Below are 18,718 nucleotides of genomic sequence, written 5' to 3' on the forward strand. Positions count from 1 at the left end.
CTTCCCAATCTCAAATCCTTGATGAAACAACTTTACATTATTCTCTAGTCTCAAATCCCTTGTCCCATTTTCCTAGTATTGATCATGCTTTGCCAAGCCCCAAGTTTAAATTATTCCCACCATCTCTTCCTCATGCCTATTCACATGCCCCTGAACAGTGCATGGGAGGAAATCATGCAAACAAGCTGCCTTGGTCAACTACAATTTACATATTTCATTTTATTTGGCTCTTCATTGCAACAATACTATTCCTTGGTAATGCATTCATAATCCAGCTCTACACAGCAGCTATTCCAAATCTTTTCTGTGGCTCTCAAGGCACCTCCTCCCACAACTTTTTCATCTGATTATCTAGATAAAAAACTGTAGACACATAGATCAGGCATCTTTCCTTCACTATTCCAGTCTCAGATGAAAAGATAGGCCTTCTTGTCAAGGCCATCACCTCTACATATACTATCACCACTGCTCCTGTCTTTTTTTTTTCCCAGAAGACTGAGCCCACTATCATCCCCACTCTCCTATCCAATCTCTCCCTACCTACTGTGAAATTAGACTCTGTTACCCTAAAAAACTACGATTCCCAGAACCCCACTCACTTCCTGTGGTTATGGGCTGAGTTTCATGTTAAGCTCTCTTTTCTTCCTATGATGGCTTTGGTAGAGCATGCATTTTGAGCAGGTAGAAAACTTAAGTCACATGGTTCTATTTTTTTCAGATAATAAACTTTTAAAAATAATTCTTCAAGTATTGGATATTAATTTAACTCTTACACTACTGGCTCCTTCTCTGGTGCCTATATATTTCCACATCTCCCTCATTCTTAAACTTGATCTCATCATTCTTGCCTAGCTATTGTTCTATGTACCTCTTCTCCCCTTCTTCAGAAGAAAGCTATATTTGGGGCCTCTACTTTCTTCTCTTGTCACTCTCTTCTAAATTGCAATCTGGCTCCCAACCTTATCATTCAGCCAAAATTGTTTCTCCAAAGCTACCAATCATCTCTTAATTGCATGGCCTTTGTTGGTCTTAATCCTTCTTGAAATCTCTGTGGCTTCTGACTATCCTTTTCTCTCTCTTGACATTGCTCTCTCCTGGTTATCCTCCTATCTCTTCTCAGTCTCCTTTGCTAGATCTTCATCCACGTCACAATCACTAACATATGGGTGTTCACTGTAGTAGTGGGGAAATCAAGAAGGAACCAAAGTGTTGACATACTTGAGAAAGAGGGAACAGATAAAAGGTAGCACCACTTCTTCCCCCACCCCCAGGTAGAATCTTGTAAGGCAAATATGTGGGTTTCCAAGACTGTGAACTGTCAAAACTGTAAAGGTTTCAGCCAAACAGTAAAGATAATTTTTAGTGTCTTGATTTATATTAAAATTAAATGATCGCCATGGGAAAATTCCCAAATATAAAAATACCCAAGTCAGCTGGGTTTTATGGAGATTTTAATTAATACAAATGAAGGAATTACGGGAAGAGAGAGAGAAGAGAGAAAATAGTAGAAAGGGCCTAGGCCAAATGGCCTGAGCCTTAAGGAAAAGAGACAATCTTTATCACTCATCACAAGATTGTTTCAAGCAAGCTCCAGTCCTCCACTGAACTCCTGAACTGAGTTCAGAGCTCCAATTCAGCTTCCAAACTGAACTGAATTCTCCTTTTAAAAGAAATTTTCTCTTATGTCACCTCCCCTAAATTTTCACATCTACCAATCACAGTAGATGCTTTTTCCCAGGACTGCCCATTCTTAGTTCTCTTCTTCTTTGGTTCTCACCTTCTCTGGTTAGACTAAAACTTCATACCTCTTTTTTTGCATGACCTTTTTAGTGATAAATTGAACCTTTATAGGTACTTAGCACCCTTTTGTATTAGATGTAAAAATAGACCACTTAGCTTAAGGGCTTGGCTTCACTATAAGAATGAATTGGGGCCTTTTCATTGTTCAATCAGGAATTTGCAACTTTATCTTCCCCTAAGGCACAGTCTGAGTAGGGCGGAGTAAATTTAAAAGTTCTCAATACATTCCTGACCAAGTACCTCCATTGTTAAAAATGGGGAATAGCTTAACCAAATCTTCTCAGGTATAGTCTGAGCAGTTTAAGATTCACAATCTTCTGCAGGATAGGCTCTTTCCTTCCCCTAAGGGAAAAGTCTCTCCTAATAATATAACCTGGATCTTCTATTTCTCAGCAAAGGATTTAGTGGATATAGGTTATCTTCTCAGTAAGGAATTTTGTTCCTTCTCTCTTCACTGCCAAGGAGAGAACTCAGCAGCTTTTCAACTGCTCCTCCTTTTAGCTTAGTTGGAATGTTCCATCCCATCCCCCATGGCAGCAGAGTTCCATCTCATCTTTTTCTAAGATAGCTTTTCAAAAAGCCAGTCTTTTCATTCATTTTTTGGCATTTCTCTCTTTCACATCACCCACATCTTAGTCCAGGGCTTTTCTTTTCCCCCACTTTTACTTGGTAATCCCATCAATTTATCATCTCTATGAAGATGATTCCATGGATCCAACTCAGGTCTCTCTTCCCAGTTCCTGTCTTATATCACTAAATATGAGTTAGACATCTTAAAGTAGATGTCCAATAGGCATCTCAAACTTAATATATCCAAAAAAGAACTCATCTTTTCTCCCAAACCCTCCCTTCTCCTGAATTTCCTTATTACTGTTGAAGGCACCACCATCTTCTCACTTAGCCCACATATCTAATCTGCTGCTACATTTTATTGTTTCTACCTTCACAAAATTCTTGTATATAATCTCTTCTCTTACTCTTACAGCCATCACCTTTGTTCAGGGTCTCATTACTTCTGGACCAGACTATCTCAAAAACCTACTAATTGATCTCTTTGCCTCAACTTTCCACTCCAATCTTTCCACTGTTTGGCTGCCAAAGAAATTTTTTCTTTAGTGTAGTTTTGCCTATATCATCCCACAACACACACACACACACACACATTTTCAATAAACTAAAGTGGGCTAAACCTCCAGGACAAAAAAGAAAATTCTTTTATAGTATCTAAAGGCCTAAAAAACCTGGCCCCTTCCTATCTTTCCCACCTTCTTACATCTACTCTCCCCCCACAAAATCTACAATCCATTTTATTAGCCTATTTGTTCCTTGCCCATGACACACCACACTCTACAGGCTATCATAATACCTTTGCACTGACTGTCTCCCATTGTGAAATATTTTCTTTCCTCCTCCCCTCTGATTCCTGACTTCCCTTAAGACTCAGATCAAATCCTTCCTAATGCCTTTCCCCTACTACTAGTACCTTCCCTGGAAGATTACCTCCCAGTATAGCAATTTAAGTTTGAAAAAGGTGCTTTACAAATTTTATCTCATTTGATCCTTTACAGGAACCCTGTAAGGAAGGTACTTTTTATCAGTTTTACAGATGAGGAAACTGAAGCTCAGAAGTCAAGGGGCTTGCTTAGATCACACTGCATACACATACTTGGGATAGGAATTGAACTTAAGTCTTTGGGGGTTTTTTTGGTTTTGCTTTTTAAATGTTTACCTTTTGTCTTAGAACCAATCCAAAACTAAGTATCAGTCCAAAGGCTGAAGAGAAGAGCTAGGTCAGTGATGGCGAACCTTTTAGAGGTGGAGTACTGGCTTCCCCCTCCATCCCTCAGACCGAATGTCATGCCAGCTCCCCCACCACCACCACCACATGTAGTGCTCCCCCCTTATCCCATACAAAAAGGAGGGAGGAAGTGCTCCCATTGGGCTGCTGGGTAGAGGGGCAGGTGATGTGAAAAAATGCCATCAGGCAAGGTATAAAGGGAGAAAGAAGAGAGAAGCTCTGCTCAATTCCCCTTGGCTTTCTAGTAATGAACTGGGGCTGCGGGGCAGGGGCAGCCAAGTGCCTACAGAAAGCACTCTGCATGCCACCTTTGGCACGCATGCCATAGGTTCACCATCATTGACCTAGCCCTTGCAACTCTTTTCTTGTAGAATTGATACTAAGACAAAAAATAATGATTATTGCAATAATTCAGATGTGAGGTGATAGAGATTATACCCAAGTAAGGTAACGTCAGGAGAAAAGCAGGGGTGGGAGTGGGGGCACATGTAAATTTGAGAGACGTTGCAAAGGTGAAACAGAGACCTTAGTTAGGACAGCTAGGTAGGGAAGGTAAGAGATGGTGAAGAATCCTAGATGACTCCCAGGCTGGAAGCCTAAGAAGCCAAGAGGATATATTACTGCCCTCCATGGTAAAAGGAAAGGTAGGAGGGGGAGGGTTTAGAGGCATAATAAAGAGTTCTGTTTTGGCATTCAATCTAGCAGCTAGCTTCTTGCCTTTGCACAAGCAGTTGTCTTCCATGACTCAAATGGACTCCCTCTTCCCATCTGCCTTTTGGTTCCTTCCTTTAAAATTCATCTAATGTGCCATTTCCTATGGGACACTTTTCTTAGTCCCCTTATAGTAATTTTCTGTTTGTTTGTTTTTGGTCTTTGTGTCCCAGTTCCTAGCAGGGTGCTTCGAATGTAGTAAGTACTTATTGGATTGAAAAGGTTTATAGCTTCCTCATGGCCAATCCTGGCCCTGGGTCTACTCTCCTTATACCAGTTTAGGAGAGGAAAAAAGAAACTGTAACTTTTTTCAAAGGCTACAATCAAACCAGGGGACACAATGTTAATAACCAACACTGTGGGAGAGAGAGCCTTCAGAATTGTCCGATAAACTAAACCCAGGGGGTGAACCTTTCAGAGATGGAGTGCTGGGCCTGCTCCCACCCCCCCCCCCCCCCCCAGCACCAGTGCTGGGCCTTCTGCCTCCCCCTTACTCCACAAAGAGGAGGAGGAATCACTCTCATTAGGCTGCTGGGCAGAGGGATGGGTGATGGGAAAAAAAGGTCACAAGGCACAGTGGACATGGGGAGGGGAGCAGCTCCACCAGTCCTTTGTCTTTCTAGTATCAAACTTGGTGGGGAGGAGAATGGGACTTGGCCACCTGCCCACAGAGAGGGACTAGGTGAATGAGGTTTAGAGACTTGCCCAGGGTCACACAGTCACATCTGAACTCAGGATCTGGCTCTCTATTCACTGAGCCACCTAGTTGCCCCTGCACTTAGGTCTTCTTGACTTCAAGCCAGCACTTTATTCACCCTGACATATAGCTGCCTACATACATATTTATTTATTATCACACTTTTAAGAATGTGAGCTCCTTTAGGGCAGAGACTGTTTTTCACTTTCTTATTTACCTCAGCCCCTAACCCACAATAAACACTTAAAAGCTTGTTGATGAGGATGAGAATGACTTACTTATTGGCATGTAAAAACTGACCAAAGGGATATAGATTCATAGAAACCTGAGACCTGCTAAGAACTGGATAAACTGAGGTGAAATGACATGAATGGAAATGAAAATCTCTACAATTACTATAATACCTACAGGAAAACAACTTTCAAAGACTTAAGCTAGGTGGCAGTGGAAAGAGGGTCAGTCCTGTGGGAGGTCCTGGGGGACACTTCCTGTGTGACCCTGGGCAAGTAACTTAATCCCCATTACCTAGTCTTTACCGTCTTAGAATTCTATAGATTCTTAGAAGGCAAAGGAAAAAAAGAAGCCAAACTGACTGGATTAGAAAATTGTGAAAAAAGCATATGGATATAAGAAGAGTAAAAATGAAGAGGAATGATTAGTGATAGATTAAAAAAAAAAGCATTATCCATTAAACATTTGAAAAATACAAATGGGAGGGTAGAATTCTGAATAAACAGATAAGTAAGGAAGTGTTGGTACAACTTGATAAAAATCGAATACATACTTTATTTTTTAACTCTTCTGTCCTAGTTTCAAGTCTAAAACAGACGAACGGTAAGGGCTAGACAATGGAGTTAAGTGACTTGCCGAGGGTCACTCAGCTAGGAAGTGTCTTAATCCAAATTTTAATCCAGGGCTTCCCCTCTCCAGGCATGGCTCTCTTATCCCGTCGGGGTCTTCCATTTGTTAGCAAAAACCTCCAGCTGTCCTGGGGGTTTTCGGAATAGCTCAGATGGAAGGAGACGTTCTGAACCTTGTCCCCTAGAGCCCCAAACTTCGGGTCACCCCTCACTGGCTCTTGGAAGTATATAAACCTCAGAATTACATTCTCGGCCAGAACGATGCCTTCATTTAAGAAATTAGTACCCGAGGCCCAGGGTTCAAGGACACATGGACACACAGACACACCCTCATCGCCAGGGGATTCCCAAAATTCGTATCCCGGCCCTCGGGTGTAGGTATTACCTTGGTGATGATGAAGTTATCCCCACAGGGACAGGGGTAGAAATACGTCTCCGTTTCCTCCTCGTACTCGAAGTCTTCGATCTCCACCTCGTCGTGAAAAACCGACATCGTAACTGCAGCAGAGAGCCCAGTCGGGCTACCGGCGAGGCCAGCCTCCCACAAAACCAGATAGCTACCTCAGTTTCCGGCGGCTCCAGCCCGGCACGGAGTATCGAGCGCATGCGTAGATGCGCTTCCGCCTACCAGCCAATGGGGGCGGTGCAAGTCCCGGAAATGAGTACGAGCATTGGTGGAGATTACCATGGAGACTATTTAGGCTTGAGAAGGAAGCACGAGGAAGGAAGTCCCGCCACCATCCTAGGGAATCAAGCCAATCGCTGCCGCAACGTCCTCAGCCCTACCTAGCCAGTAGGATTCTGGCGTTCGTAGCTACGCCGTGCGCGGTGCATGTGCTGGCCAACTTCCTCCAGCCACTATTTGCCCATCCTGGGAGGCGGAAGAAAGAGAGGTGGAAAAACATTCTCCCACCTCCGCTCTCACGGAAGGTAAGTGAAGCGGCCGAGCCCAGGCTGAGGGGGCTCCGTGGCGGCGCTGGGCCTCACCCCAGCTGTCAGGAGATTGTTCCCCAGCTCTACAGGATGAGAACTCCCGCCGTCCGTCCCCTGGCTACCGCGGAGGCGCCACCGGTGACCTTGGTCTTGTGGCTCTTCGTTTTCTGTGCCCTCCGGCGCCCAGGTTCCCTTCCTCGCTTTCTGGGCCCTCCCCCAGCGCGAACACCCATCCCTGAATACCACGAACTTTTCTCCAGCCCTTTAATTCCAGGAGCACTCATTGGGCGTCCCGGCATGCAGCGGGACTGATAGGTCCCGGGTGATTGTGTGGTGTCGGTATATGTATGGGGCAGCTCCCCTTTCGAGTCTCCGTATCCACGGAGAGTGTCTGTCTGCCTTTGACCCACATGATCGACCTGCCTCGGACAAATCATCATTTCAGGGCCTCAGAAGTTGCGAGCTTTGCCACCTCGACACTGAGATGTAGCATCCCTGAATTCCTAAAAAAGGCGTCCAGGTGATTGTGAGCCATACCTTCTGCCCTTAAGAAACAAGGCTTAGAGATGGGAGGTTCTAGGTACAAGTCTGGCCTCACTAAGTCACTTGTCCCCATTGCCTAGCCCTTCTGTCTTAGAATTGATACAAAGACAGAAAGAAAGAGTTTTAAAAAAGAAAAGAAGCAAACAGTGATCTCAAGGCAATAGGCAGTTGTTTAAAAGCACTTAGAATTCTTGTCATTTTTTTATTCAAAGATATTTTATTTTCCCAATTACATGTAGTAAGTTTTCTGAAATTATTAGATCCAAATTGTCTCTCTCTCTCCCTCTCCCTCTCCTCCCCCTCTCAGAGATGGTAACCAATTTAATCTGGATGATACAGGTATTATCATGCAAAACATACTTCCATATTGGCAATTGTTGTGGGAGAATACTCATATAAAACCAAAACTTCAAAATAAAGCCATAAATAAACTAATGTGAAACATAGCATGCTTTAATTTTCATCTGATTCCAAGAGTTCTTTCCCTGGAGGTGGATAGCATTCCTTGTCATACGGTCCTTCAGAACTGTCCCAGATAGTTTTATTGCTGAGAATAGTTAAAGCTTTCATTTGGGCATCAAACAATATTGCTGTTACTGTATATAATGTTCTACTGGTTCTGCTTCTTTCACTGCATCAGTTCATGTAACACCAGCCTTTTCTGAAATCTTCCTGCTTATATAGAGCAGTAGTATTCCATCACCAACATATATCTCAGTTTATTCATCCATCCCACAGTGAATGGACATTCCCTCAAATTTCCAATTCATTGCCCCTATAAAAGGTGCTACTATAAATATTTTTGTACCAGTAGGTCCTTTCCCCTTTTTTATGATCTTATTGGTATGCTGACCCAGTAGCCACTGTATAATTCTGACCATGGGAATGAGACCTAGATCCATGGGCTTTCTTGATTGCCCATGCTGCTTTTATCATTTCACCATCCTTAGCTGTTGGACAGTGGTGGTTCTGCTTATTCTGCTTCTGCAGAGCTTCCTTTTTTGGGAAGACCCACTCAGTCAGTAAAACAAAATTTTAAGCCTAACATGAAATAAGCTTTACCAACCCTCCCAAACTGTTTCAAATCTTAGAGTTTTTCTATAGAGTTGTGAGATTTTTACTTATCCCTTAAAGGGAAAATAAACTTTAACAATAAGAAAAAGTAAATTTTTGAATTTTGAGATAAGTTGCCTTTCCAATTAGCAAAGGGTAATTTGATTTCATTGGGATCTTAATATACTCTTTTGTTTTTAGCACTATTCATACATGAGCCTTAGGTTCAGCTCCTCATTTTGATAAATATTCAAAAAATTTTTAGCATAAACAAGCCATGATTTGCTTGTAATAAAAATATTATTGAGAGGGGTTGTTGTCTATTAAGTCAGAGGATGCTGTGGTGGAAAGTCAGAAGATCAAGGAGGTTCAGGGCCCATTTTTGCTATATCTTTGGGACTTAAGGTAAATATCTTCACATCTTCAGGCCTCCGTTTCTACATCTATAAAATGAAGATGTTGAATAAAATGAGTCCTTGCAACTTGACATCTACAATCCATTTTATGGGAATCAATTAAAATAGTGCTAAGCATTTCAAAATTGTTTGTGGGGATTGGATCTTATTTTTATTAACACCAGAGCTAATTCACTAATCTGGAACTAGCGTGTACTGCATATTTTTTGTTGTTCTTGTTGTTCAGTCTTATCCAACTCTCATGATCCCCTTTGGGGTTTTCTTGGCACAAATCCTAGAATAGTTTGTCATTTCCTTCTCCACCTCGTTTTACAGATGAGGAAACTGAGGCAAATAGGGTGAAATGACTTGTTCAGGGTTACCCAGCTAGTAAGTGTTTGAGGCCATATTTGAATTCAGGTCTTCTTGACTCCATGGAGGCCAGATGATCTATCCACTGCCACCTAGCTGCAAATTCTTATGCTGCTTAAATGTCAGTCATTGCTTGGTATTTCAGACTTGCTGGGACTTAAGTTTTGTTCTTGTTTGCAAATTTTTGATCAATTCATGAATACTCTTTAAATTAAAATCTCAGTAGTTAATTTTATAACTGTGGCATAGGGGTTAGGACTGACCTGGAATCAGGAAGACCTACAGTGAAGTCCTCCATCTGGTATATAAGCAGTACAACCATGGGTAAGTAACTTCATCTTCCAACATCCCTACACAGTATTCTAAGACCAAATTTCAGAGGAATTGCTCACTTGTATCAATGGTAGAAGTGTTCACACTGAGAATTTCTTTCTCTTGTTTAATCACCAGCATATGGAACCACAATACAATTCCAGAGGACCCATGGCAGACCATGCTCTCTGCTTCCTGATAGTGAATGAACTCAAAATTAAAAAGGCAATAAATTGAAAGACACAGTGTAGGAACATGCTTTACTTGGTTGTGCAAACTTGTTACAGGATCTTATTTCTTTTTTTCAATTGGGAAGAGGAAAAGGAGGCTGGGAATAGTCCCCCCCCCCCCCCCCCCAAATGAAGGATAAAACAAGAACAGGGCAATTGAAATGAAGCATTTCAGAAAGTACACAGAAAAGAGCCAAAGAAATATCAGAAAGAATCAGATATGTAGGACAGCTTTAAAAATTAGATATTAAACAGTAAAAATAAGTGAGAAATTATGAACACTGAACAAACATTTCTATATACATGAGAGAACCAAAAGGAACTTAAGAAGCAGTGACTGGTATTAGGTTTTCTATTTCACTGAAAAGAATAGAGTTAGTGGCTCAGCAAAGTCATGAATAGTCAAGTAGCCCAGATGGGTCAGCTGACTGGCTCTGGTCAGAAGACAGAGTAAAGAAGGAAGGTTTTGGGGTGTAGGGCCTGGGGCAGAAATTGAAATTTTCCCACAGGACAATCTTGAATGAGCTCTTGGATAAGCAGGACCCAAACCCATTGGTTTCTTAGCTATCCTAGCTGACAAACTGAACTGTGTTCCTGTTTACAGTGGACCAGTAGTTAGATTAGGAATTCAGAAATATTTTAGGCAGATAGAGAGTGCAGTGAGAGTAGCCCAACTTCGTTGGGATCAAAGAGACCTTTTGCAAGATCAGACTGGGGGAAAGAGCTATGAGTTGGTGGAGATAGGGCCTCTGTCTCCCTGGTCCACTTACCCTTTTCTGGTTTGATGAAATAAACCATGTTCTTGTTTATGTCATCTTGAGAGAGTAGTCACATCATGTTATCAGCATACTATAGAACTGAGTCCTACATCTGGACTTCAGCCTGTACTCAATTACTGTCGAGTCCAACACTGGTTAAAATACAACCTAATGACTTTATCAGGTCCTCTGCTCACTTTTTGCAAAGACAAGATCAGAGTTGGGGAGGCAGTGTTTTCTAAGAATAAGGATCATTTTGAAAGATCTTGCAGAATGTGAATGGTACCATGATCCTAAAAAGGGGCAAATATGCTAATTTTCAAAAGAGGGAAGAGACAACAGTCTGGACTATAGGTCAATGAACTAAGTTTCTGTTCCTAACAAAATTGTTTGATTTTAATTAGTTTTTAGTTAAAAAGTTTTTTCTTTTCATTCCCTTCTGCCATGAACTGAAAATCTTGGCAGGACGAAAACCTATTAAAACTTTTCTAGCCTAACTTAATTCACTTTTTTGACAGAATTTCTTAATCTGTTGGATGAGAGTGCTATAGATACAATTTACCTAGATTTTACCAAAGTATCTGGCAAATTTTCTCAAGCTTTTCTTGTGGCCACGGTGGAGAAATGTGCCTTCAAAGGTTTGGTAAATAGTCAGAGCCCAAGAATTGATCAAGCCATTAATGGTTTGATTTTCACCTTGGAATGTGGTCTCCTGTGAGGTTACCAAAGGATTCTATCTTTTGTCATTTTTGTAAATGACTTGAATAAAGCGATAAATTCTCACATTTTCACATGACACAAAGCTTAGAGGGATAGCTAATAAATTGTATGATGTAAGTCTCCACAAAGGTCTTGCCAGTCTTAGCATTGAGCCAGATCTCCTGTAAGTGGAAAGAGCATAGACTGTGGAGTCAGAGGATCTTGCTTAAAAAAATTCCACATTTGCCATTTTATTGCTTGAGTCAGCCTTTGGGTGGTTGTTTTGATAGCCTCAATTCTGCAAAATGGGGGAGCTCCTGGGATTAGAGATTTAGAACTGGATTTAAAGGACATCAGTCTAACTCCTTTGTTTACATCTGAGGAAACCAAGGCACCAAGATTAAGCAGCTTGCTACAGTCCCACAGCTAGTGTCTGAAACAGGATTGGAACACTAATTTTCCTGACTCTAGCATACATAATCTCTAAGATCCTACCTGACTCTAGATTTGTGTCCTTAAGGAGAAATTTAAGAAATAAATATGCATTTTTGCCTAGGTTAAAAACAAATCTGTTTCAAAAGTACAAGATGAAGGAAACATGGTTGTATATTTAGCAGACCATTTGGAAAAGATCTGGGTCTACAGGGGACAACACAGTGAATAAAGAGGCAGTTGTTATCTTAGACTGAGTTCAGAGAGGCTGGTCCTTGTCTCCACTAGGGAGACATTAATCTCAGTGTCCTCTGCCTCTCCTAGGAGACATCATAGAGGTTGAGTTTCATTCTTGGCCCCACATTTCAGTAAGAATATCTGTGATGGGGAGAATGACCTGAAGAGTAAAGGGCTTCTTCCCCTTGCCCCATAATTAGTGATTGCCTCCTTCCCCCCCCACATCTTCCAACAAAGGCTAGATTCCCCCTGGTTCTGTGGGGGAAGGCTGGGTTTGGACTACATGGCACCCCAGGTCCCTGGTAACCCTTTAGATTCTGAGGTCAAAGATGGGCTGTTGGGTTCAGGGAACCACCTAGTCCTTTGGCTAGAACACAGCCTGTCTGAAGGGGGATAATGTGAACTAGTTATGGAAAGGGACCTTGGACCTGGAACTTGCAGAGCATGAAGCATTTGCCTGTTGTCTTGAGTAGGGACATCCCCTGAAGCTTTTGGGCACTGGGACTAGATCTGATTAATTTGGAAGGAAGAATACAATAATAACTAGCTAGAGAATGGATTATAGGGAGAGGAGAGATTAGAAACAAGGAACCTGATTAGGAAGCTGTTCCAATAACTCCACAGTGACTAATGGGTAATCTACAGCAGCACTGTGGACTGGAAGGACTAGTCCAACCTCCTTTTACAGATGGGCAATCTTAGGCTAAAGGGAGTTAAGGGACTTGATCAAAGTCGTAGTGATAGTAAACATCAAGTGTCGGGATTTGAACCCAGATCCTCTAGCCCCAGAACAGTGCTTTTGTCTTGGAATCTGGTTTTACTGTTAATATCAGTGACTTTTTATTTCTCTTTTAACAATGATGGTGATGACTGTGGAGAGGTAGCCTTTATATAGATAGACTTCATTTATCTTCAAAACAACCTGAGGTAGAGGTGACTCCATTTTAAAGATGTGAAAACTGAAGCAGACAGCTAAGTAATTTGCCCAAGGTTGTGTAGTTGGATTTGAACTCAAATCAACTAGAATATGTTGTTTCATAATATTCCATTTTTTAAAAAAGAATAATTCAGATTTGGGGATAATGTTGCTTTTAAAACTGAGCTGATTATAAACTAATTGATGATGGAGCAAATCTATGCATTGAACATCCTATTAAGTAATAAAATAATCATTTTGTACCATTTTTGAAAGTATAAAGTTTTTGCACATCTATAATGTGCTAAGGATTGGCATAAACTTATAAAAGCCTTGATACCTCACCCAAAGTTTCTGAATATTAATTAAAAAAAGTAATGGCTTAAAAGTTGGAATAGGAGCTTTGGAAAACTTAAGCTTAAAAAAAGCCATGACTTTTAAAAGGAAAAACAAGCAATTTGGCAAATGCATTTGATTTACCAATAGATGGTGCTGTGGTTAATAGCCATATTTGTAATGAAACAGCAATTTTAGAATTAAAAAAGCAAAGCAGCTTTTAAAAAGTGGTCATTTCTTTGTTTCCCATTCACTTGAGTAGAACATCAAACAACTTAATCACATGAATTTCCATTGCACAGATAATTAATTTTAGTAACAGTTAAAATATTGAGAATGGTATTTTAACTATTGATTATTTGTGTAGCAGTTCTCTCTCATCATAGCAGCTGGCATAAAGCAAAAACAAAAATATAGTTATCCTGACGTTTTGTATGCTAGCACAGGTTCCATGCAATGAATGAAGAAGTCAGAGAAGAGAAAAATGAAAGAAATGAAGCAAAAGCAAAAGAGTGGGAGAAGAGGTAGGTGGGGCACAGACTAGGAGAAGGGAGAGGCAATTGCAGCCAACTGTTGCTTCCTGAGTATAATGAGATTCATGGTGATACAGTATCAATAGGAGAAGAGGTACTTTCTGGCTTAGAATTGGTACTAAGTGTCGGTTCCAAGGCAGAGGAGCAACACGGGTTAGGCAGTGGGGATCAAGTGACATGCCCAGGGTCACACAACTGGAAAGTGTCTGAGGTCAAATTTGATCATATGACCTCCCAACCCTAGGCCTGGTGCTCTATCCACTGAGCTACCTGGCTGCCCCAAACATTTGGGTTTTTTATCTTTTTAAGTAAGCTATTCTTCCCAGGTTTCTCCCTTACAAGGAAACAGTTTAGTATGGTGACAGCTGCATTTTTTCATGAGTATATGTGTTTATGTGTGTTTTAATTAACATGTGAATGTGTATGTATATGTGTATTTTATATATATAAAATAGGGATAGGGAATGGATCTTTGGTGTAAGAAATGACTGTCATATATATGATTGAGGGGCAAGACTTGAACCCAGCTCTTTTGTTTCCAAGTGTGCCTTTCTATTAACTATACTATTAAGAGTATACTAAGTTTTTCTCATTTTACTGCTCTTCCTCCTAGTCAGTTCTGAGTTCATCCTTTCCTATGATGATACACTAAGTCAGTAATGGCAAACCTTTTAGAGACTGAGTGCCAGGCCCCCATCCCACCCCACCCCCAGACCAAGTGCTGTGCCTGCCCTCCCCAGAGACCAGATGCCATGCCCCATACCCATCCTGAGACCAAGTGCCGCACACCCCCTTTCTCTCCTCCCCCTGCCCCCAACAGAGGAGGGAGGAAGCACTCCCATTGAGCTGCTGGGCAGGTGGGTGGGTAAAGTGAGGATTATCCTCAGGCACATGGAGAGGGGGAGGGGAGCAGCTCTACCCTGAGTCCCTCTGACTTTCTAGTAATGAACTGGCAGGCAACAGCAGGTATGCCCACATTGTACCCCCTTTTTGGCACATGTGCCATAGGTTCATCATCACTGCACTGTTATTGCCCATCCTTTGGATGCTCTAGTTTGAACAATAGGCATTTTGCATGAGACAACAGCCTGATGTGGCTAAAACCTAAACTCTGGGAGCCTGACTTTATATCTTACCCCAGACACAAGCCTTGAGCACAGGGAGATCCCTTAACCTCTGAGAGCCTTAGGCAGTCTGTAAAATAGGGAAAGTCCTATTTGTACTATAGCTTCATAAGCCTTTGGTGATGAGAGCAGCAAGCCCTTCACAATTATTAAGGCATTAAAAAGAGTATTATTATCCATTTAGCTTTTGAAACTAAAAGGGCCTTCAGCCATGAATGCCTTCCCCATCCATAATCCTACAAGCACCTTTTTATAGACATTTGACTACCCTATCAAATGGAAGCTCTTTGAGGGTTGTAAGGATTAAAATTAAGGGTTTGACTAAAATATATGATTCAAAGTATTATTGCTCAAAGACCTTTAATAGCTTTTAGTTACAAAAGAGGGGGAAAGAGTGAAAGAGAAATACAAAAAGGTAGAGAAGACATTAACCTACTCAGCCAGGACTTATTGACCTTCAACCGGAATTAAACTCTTTCCAGAAGACAGAAAGCCAACTATCCACTCACCTGAAGTTCCCTCCAAGAGGCAGGTCAAGACAATGACTTAGTTGGAGGTGATTCCTGGGGCCGATGGCCTTATTGAAGCTAACTTCCTTGAAATCCAACTCCCTCTTGAAGCTGACTTCCTTCTTGAAGTTGACTTCCTCCTTTAGGTCCAGAAATTCAGGGTCTTTTATAGTGGGTTCTTATTTCTTCCTCTTTTCACAGGGACCAATCACAGCTTTCAAATTATCTAGCACTGCCCAGGGGGCAGTGTTTGTGGGAACCAGTTTTCACCTTCTGAAGGTCAATTTTTCATCAGAAAGGTTCATAGTTTCCTGATTGAACAGTGTCTATGGGTGTGAACTCTTAAAAGAATTCACAAGTTTCTGACTAATTGAGTTATTACCCATTTTCTGGAGTTATCACTCATTTTAGCAAGTGACTTGCAAACTCCCTTAGTATTCATACTTCACAGGGTTTCTGTGCAATGTCCAGGCCATATCATGTAAAAATTGCCCATTGATAGATGGATTTTGTTTCAGTCTGTTTTGAAGAGATTCACAGGATAATAAATTCATAGTTGGAAAGGAACTTGGAGTTCATCCCGTTTTATCTCTTCATTTTACTGATGAGGAAATTGAGGCCTAAAGAAATTATGTGCCTGGCCCAATATCATACAGGTAGTACATGACAGCAAGCATTGACCTTCTGTTCTCCAATTGTGGATCTCATTAGATCTTCACTGTGTGGGTTCTTAATGGCATTCAAGTACAGTTTATATAGTTTGTTTTTTAAACCCTTACCTTCCATCTTAGAATCAATACTGTGTATTGGTTCCAAGGCAGAAGAGTGGTAAGGGCTAGGCAATGGGGGTTAAGTGACTTGCCCAGGGTCACACAGCTGGGAAGTGTCTCAAGCCAGATTTGAACCTAGGACCTCCAGTCTTTAGTCCTGGCTCTCAATTCACTGAGCTATTGCAGTTGCCCCCCACCCCCCGGCCCCAAAATCACTTAGATTAAAAAAATGAATTTCAACCCATATCATTAGAATACTAGACAGTTTTGTTTTGGGCTTTTTACTTTTTAAAGTGTATAAGTAATTATTTTATAACCAATTCCCATATTTTCATAATTTATTAAAAGAAAAAGGAATGTGTGACCACGAAAATATGGTTTTCAAGAAGACTGAATTGCCAAAACTGTAAAGATGATTTTTTAGTGTCTTGATTTTATATTAAAAATAAGTGGTCGCCATGGGAAAAATTCCCAAAAATGAAAATACCCAAGTCAGCTGGGTTTTTATGGAGATTTTTAATTAATACAAATGAAGGAATTAAGGGAAGGGAGAGAGACAGAGTAAGAGGAAATAGTAGGAAGGACCTAGGCCTGAGCCTTAAGAGAGACTAGTCAGTCTTTAATCATTTACCACAAGATTTGTCCCAAGCAAAATTCCAACTAAGTTCAGAGAGCCAGCTCCTCCACACTATCTCCAAAAACTCCAACTAACCAATTCCACCTCGAGCTCCTTCCTTTTAAAGAAAATTTTCTCTTGTGTCACCTCCCCTAAATTTTCACATCTACCAATCACAATAGATGTTTTCCCCAGGACTGACTGTTCTTAGTTCACATCTTTTTTTTATCACCTTCTCTGCATAGACTAAAACTTCACATCTCTTTTGTTAAGCTTGCCTTTTGTAAGTTGCTTGACCTTTTAGTGATTAATTTAACCTTTATAGGCACTTAGCACCCTTTTGTATTAGATCTAAAAATAGACCTAGCTTAAGGTTCTAGCTTTACAATAAGTATGAGTTGGGAACTTTTCATTGTTCAGTAAGTAATTTTACAAATTTATCTTCCTCTAAGGCACTGTTTGAGCAGGGTGGAGTAATTTTTAAAGTTCTCAATACATTCCTGACCAAGTACTTGCATTGTTTAAAATGGGGAATAGCTTAACCAAATCTTCTATGGTACAGTCTGAGCAGTTTTTAAGATTCACAATGTGTTCTTAATTATTTCACATATTGATATCAATCACAAGAAACAGATTCCTGTCTCTAAAAGTATGTTTCTAAGGTGGATGACTTTTTTCTTACAAGATTATAATTGAACAAGCAAAACATGAAGTGAGAATGTAAATGTTCACCCAATATGAATGTTTTTATTAATAGTAAGCTGATTTTATATTCTCACAGAAAGTTCAGCTGGATTTCTAAAAAGATTTTAAAATTATCCTGGAGGACTTGGAATACACATTTCATTCATTCTTTTGATAACCTGAGGTAAAGATGTCAGGTGGTTCACATTCAGTCTTAGGCATAGAGATTCAGGCTTCCTCTATGTAAGGTAGAAGAGGAGGACCTGTCAGACCTTGTATCACCTGCTTCCTAGACTAGAACTTCCTCTGCTTTAAAACAGGACTCAGCAAAGAGTTGGGGATTGGGGAAACTACCTGTTGTTTACATGCCAGGGAATTTGTACCTTTCTGTGTATTGGGATATAGCTCAGAAGAAGAAAACTCTGAAATAAACTTTTTCTGCAAGTTCTTAAAATGGGAACTACCCTGACTCTGGAATAAGAGGACCTGTGTTCAAATCCTCTTCTGTCCTTTACAGAATGATCTTGGGAGGGGATGTCACTTTATTTTGGGGTATTTAGTTCCCTCTTTTGTAAAAATGGGGAGGTAATCTAGGTGGCCTCTGAGAGCCCCTCTACCACTAAATCCAGGATCATGTGCACCATGGACCCTCAGATTCAGAGAACAGAGCATAAGCCCCGGATTATTCTCCAGCTGCCTCTTGCACATTTCAAACTGAATGTTGTATAGACATCTCAAACTCAACATGACTGAAACAGAACTAATTAATTTCCCCCGAAGTACTTACCTCTTTTGAGTTTTCCTATTACTCTTAAAGGGCACTGCCTTCCTCCCAGTCTCTCAGGCTCTGACCTTAGGAGCCATCCTGGCCTCCTCCCTGTGTCTCACTTCCTGTCTATTTCACCTCTACAGCATCTCTCCAGTGATGCTGTTACCACCGTGGTCCAGGTCTTCATCATCTCCTGTCTGCAATATCTTTTGGTGGTCTGCCTTCCAGTCTCTCCATTCCAATCCATCCTCCTTACAGCTGCCATAATTATATGTATCTTACCACTCCTACTCAGCAAATTCCAGTGCCCCTTATGACCTATAGGATACAATATAAATTCCTGGGTTGACTTGTAAAGCCCTTTGTCATTTGGCCCCTCCCTATCTTCCCAGTCTTTCCTGCCTATCTCTCAGCTTTTCAGGGCCCTCTATTCGTGTTTTCAAGATGTAGCTCAAGAAACACTTTTCCTTGTATGAGAGAGTGTAAAGGGTGAATCCCAAATAATAAAATACCCAAGTCAATTGCCAAATTTTATGGTGATTTAATTGATATAGTAGAGAAGATTTTAAGAAGGGGCTTATACCGGGCTGGAAGGAAGGAAGATCTAGAAAGTGAGGGTTTGAGTGTGAAT

At 41.0% G+C, this 18,718-nt stretch overlaps 2 protein-coding genes across 6 annotated transcripts in view; one reads left to right on the plus strand and one right to left on the minus strand.

The window, feature by feature from the left end:
• Positions 1 to 6,525, minus strand: part of DPH3 (diphthamide biosynthesis 3) — a 153,362-nt gene extending 146,837 nt beyond the window's left edge. Inside the window, exon 1 of one of the 4 annotated variants that reach the window (XR_008912474.1) lies at positions 6,252 to 6,478. Coding sequence is in view for 3 of the 4 variants with exons in the window: in XM_056800269.1 (XP_056656247.1) it covers positions 6,252 to 6,359 (108 nt within the window). In the remaining variant the exon portion in view is untranslated. Of the gene's footprint in view, positions 1 to 6,251 lie in introns of all 4 variants that reach the window. The other 3 variants (XM_056800269.1, XM_056800270.1, XM_056800271.1) reach the window with 3 other exon arrangements.
• Positions 6,526 to 6,662: 137 nt separating this feature from the next.
• The window catches only part of OXNAD1 (oxidoreductase NAD binding domain containing 1), a 58,424-nt gene continuing 46,368 nt past the window's right edge, over positions 6,663 to 18,718 (plus strand). The window contains exons 1-2 of one of the 2 annotated variants that reach the window (XM_007505126.3): positions 6,667 to 6,796; positions 9,412 to 9,486. The gene's annotated coding sequence lies outside the window, so the exon portion shown is untranslated. Of the gene's footprint in view, positions 6,797 to 9,411; positions 9,487 to 18,718 lie in introns of both variants that reach the window. The other variant, XM_001380094.4, reaches the window with a different exon arrangement.

The sequence above is a fragment of the Monodelphis domestica genome, chromosome 5, assembly GCF_027887165.1.
Source record: "Monodelphis domestica isolate mMonDom1 chromosome 5, mMonDom1.pri, whole genome shotgun sequence".
Classification (NCBI taxonomy): Eukaryota; Metazoa; Chordata; class Mammalia; order Didelphimorphia; family Didelphidae; genus Monodelphis; species Monodelphis domestica.